The sequence below is a fragment of the Salvelinus sp. IW2-2015 genome, unplaced genomic scaffold (assembly GCF_002910315.2).
Source record: "Salvelinus sp. IW2-2015 unplaced genomic scaffold, ASM291031v2 Un_scaffold2509, whole genome shotgun sequence".
In the NCBI taxonomy this organism is placed as follows: Eukaryota; Metazoa; Chordata; class Actinopteri; order Salmoniformes; family Salmonidae; genus Salvelinus; species Salvelinus sp. IW2-2015.
In genome coordinates, this window is record NW_019943825.1 from 6,858 (window position 1) to 10,012 (window position 3,155).

Consider the following 3,155-nt stretch of genomic DNA (forward strand, 5'->3'; position numbering starts at 1 on the left):
CATCCCTTCATACTGCTAGCTACTGTATTTGCCATATTTTCACGTCATTAGTTCAGGACACCCAAAGACGGAAACATTGGGAGAGACAACAAACACATGGCTAGTTGACAGACCAACGTTGACATGAAGGGTTTTATCCTCATGTTCCTGGGAATAGTGCACCTTCATGAAGCATTTGGTGGTAAGTATAAAGTTGTATGTATTGGAGCTTTAGGAAGATATGTATTTTTTTCCGTAGCTAGACTATTTAACTTGAGTTATTATAAGGCCTAATAGGCCTATGCATTTACTTGTCGTCACATTAGGCTTTTACAAACGTTTCTTCCGAAATCAGTAACGGATAAAGTAGTAGCCCTTATGCACATTCCATGATCGAACGTTCTAAACACGCTTCCTACGGGCGTATAAAGTAGTAGCCCTTATGCACATTCCATGATCGAACGTTCTAAACACGCTTCCTACCGGCGTATAAAGTAGTAGCCCTTATGCACATTCCATGATCGAACGTTCTAAACACGCTTCCTACCGGCGTATCCTATAGAACGGAAGTCAGTCTAGTTGTTATCGACGATATAACGTTAACGTTACTACCACTGTCGCAGTTTTTAACTAGGTGTCTTCAGGACTTGCCTCCTATTAATGATGTACATCGAATTGTTAAATCAGCCTCTGAGACTCCAACTAGCAAGAATGAAAAGGGTTTCAAGATGTGTATATAGGAAGCTACATATACAACTATGAAGGTGAGTACCAAGTCAGTGACAGATTATAACGTTAGCTAGCTACAATCATATTAGCTAGATCATTTAACTATTAACTGTAGCTAGCTAGTTACTTCGTAAAATGATTGTAACGTTGACAGAATCTACCTGAGAATGTGTGATTTTCGTTAGTTTGGCAAGTTATGCTTGCTAGCTAGCTATATTTGCTAGCTACAAATAATTGTTATTAATGTCTTCTACACAGTATCTAACAAAGATACATTGACAGGGGAGATCACCGTGAGGGCTGCCTGTCACAGGTCCATGAGGAAGAGTGAAAAGCCACACAGCATGAGAGTAGGGAAAGGTTATAGATAGCTACTAGGGACCTTGTTAAACATCTCCTGTGGGCACTGTCATCATGGTCAAAATGTGTTGGAGACAGTGTCAACGTTTAATCTTATCAGTAGATAGATATTACGGATGGGTCCCAATCTCAATTTGAAATTGCCCACATAACATGTTATTTGGTAAAGATATGTTGATGCAGTGTTTGGTAATTGTGTTACTGACACTCCGCGTCTCAGAAACGTATGCCAACTTTTCTCCACTTACTGCTCTTGTGACAACAATGGAAATGTAAGCTGACGTGCCCCTGGTTGAGTCCGCCTTTGGGCCAGTGCAAGCTGGCAGTGTGCTGTCCTATCAACTTCCACAGCCAAGGACCYGTGAAATTGTGAAGATTGCCGATGCCCCTCCACCAATACTTCCATTAGATGGCTTCAGTCTTCCCAGTGTGCTTACGTCCTTAGCCATCAGGAGCAGTTCCACGTCAAGGCATTAGAGACAACCTACGAGATGTCACACAAAGTTGAGGTTGCTACAAGGGAGCAGAGCAGCAGCCTGGAATGGCATCARCTMAGGAAAATGAGAATAAYATCCTCTCGTTTCCGAGAGGTTTGCCATGTYCGGGGAGAGACCTCAGCTGACCACCTAGCTGAGCGGWTGTTCAAGGGATCTGGTATGCAGACMATGRAGATGWWGAGGGGGCTASCCATGRAGCCAGTGGCTGTACAGGAGTACTGCACACTGAAGAATGTTAACTTCTTTCTATGTGGCTTCGTAGTGCACCCAGATGCTCCGTGGTTAGGATCCTCTCCAGATGGCATCATATTTGATCCCAGTGTGAGACCACACTTTGGACTCTTAGATRTCAAGTGCCCAAATGTACCAAGTTATGTTGATRGCCCTTACCTGAAGATACAGAATGGAGAGCTGAAGTTRAAGAGATCTCATGCTTACTATTTTAAAGATGCACAATGCAGAAATTGCTCCGCCATTTCCTGGTTTCAAAAATTCTAATTGTTCACCTAATTTCTGTTTGCGGCAAAACAAGCAAGTAACGTTAGTGTARAGAATCATTGTACCATCTAAACCGCTGTGAAATATATTTTCTATAACCAAAAATATTGTTTTTTCATCTGTTTGAAGCTGGTGTACAGGCAAAATCGAAAGTCAATGATGCAAAAACTAACCTTGAGCTGTGAAGCATAGAAATAGCGCACATAGAACATATCTACCGTTTCTTAGGAGGCTTTCACACCACTATTGGGTGCGTTTAACAATTTTGTTTGGTACAAACCCAAGTTCGGACAGTGTTCACACCAAACACCGGACCGTGATTCGCTCAAAAAGGGTGGTCTCTGTCCTCTCCCAAGTGAGCCATGGCGCGGTTCATTACTAATGAGAACACAGCTCGGCTGAGGTCCGGACCAATCACAGGAAATAAACTACACATGGGCAGTTGAGAGGATAAACGCCTCTGAAATATGTGCTGACAATTATTTAAGAGTAGCTAGAGGACAGTCATACAAATTATGCTTTTGTTTCGTTTCCAATGGCCTAAGACATAATTCAATACCAATTTAACCTATTGCTATTATTAGAACACACTTTACCCGGGCTGCTGTATGGGACAGTTTGATATTATCATCAGATCATGATTAATTACCTGGTGTATCTTGCATGACAGAATGAACACATCAGTGCAAGCCTACTCCGTCTGGTACTAGCATCCCATCTACTGCTAGTGATAGTGAACCACCACATTATACACTGCACGCAGTCTGGACAAGCTCTCATAATGCTCAGTTGTTTTGTCGAGGGTTCATTTTTGGTGGGAGTACCAAATGTAAAATAAATAACTAGAGGGTGCAACATATAGCATGCATCTGATGTTTCATGATTGTTGTGATGTGGGACTACCTGCCAATTCTGTCCTTGGACTTGCTTTCAATGAGAATGACAGATCTAAAACACACATTTCTATGTGAGTTTCGTCAGGTCGCCAAAAAGTTATGTTGCAGCTTTAAATAACGTTGTTCTGATTTCAATATGATTTGTGCAAACTTTTCCCTCTGTGCATTATATGACAATGATGTCTGTTATTATGTC

General features: G+C 41.7%; 1 protein-coding gene across 4 annotated transcripts in view; it reads left to right on the forward strand.

The window, feature by feature from the left end:
• Positions 1-33: 33 nt before the first annotated feature.
• Positions 34-3,155, forward strand: part of LOC112074143 (BOLA class I histocompatibility antigen, alpha chain BL3-7-like) — a 35,236-nt gene continuing 32,114 nt past the window's right edge. For all 4 annotated transcript variants that reach the window (XM_070440402.1, XM_024141369.2, XM_070440404.1 and 1 more), the window contains exon 1: positions 34-181. In XM_070440402.1, the coding sequence (XP_070296503.1) occupies positions 124-181 (58 nt within the window). In that variant the 5' untranslated portion in view covers positions 34-123. The remainder of the gene's footprint in view (positions 182-3,155) is intronic.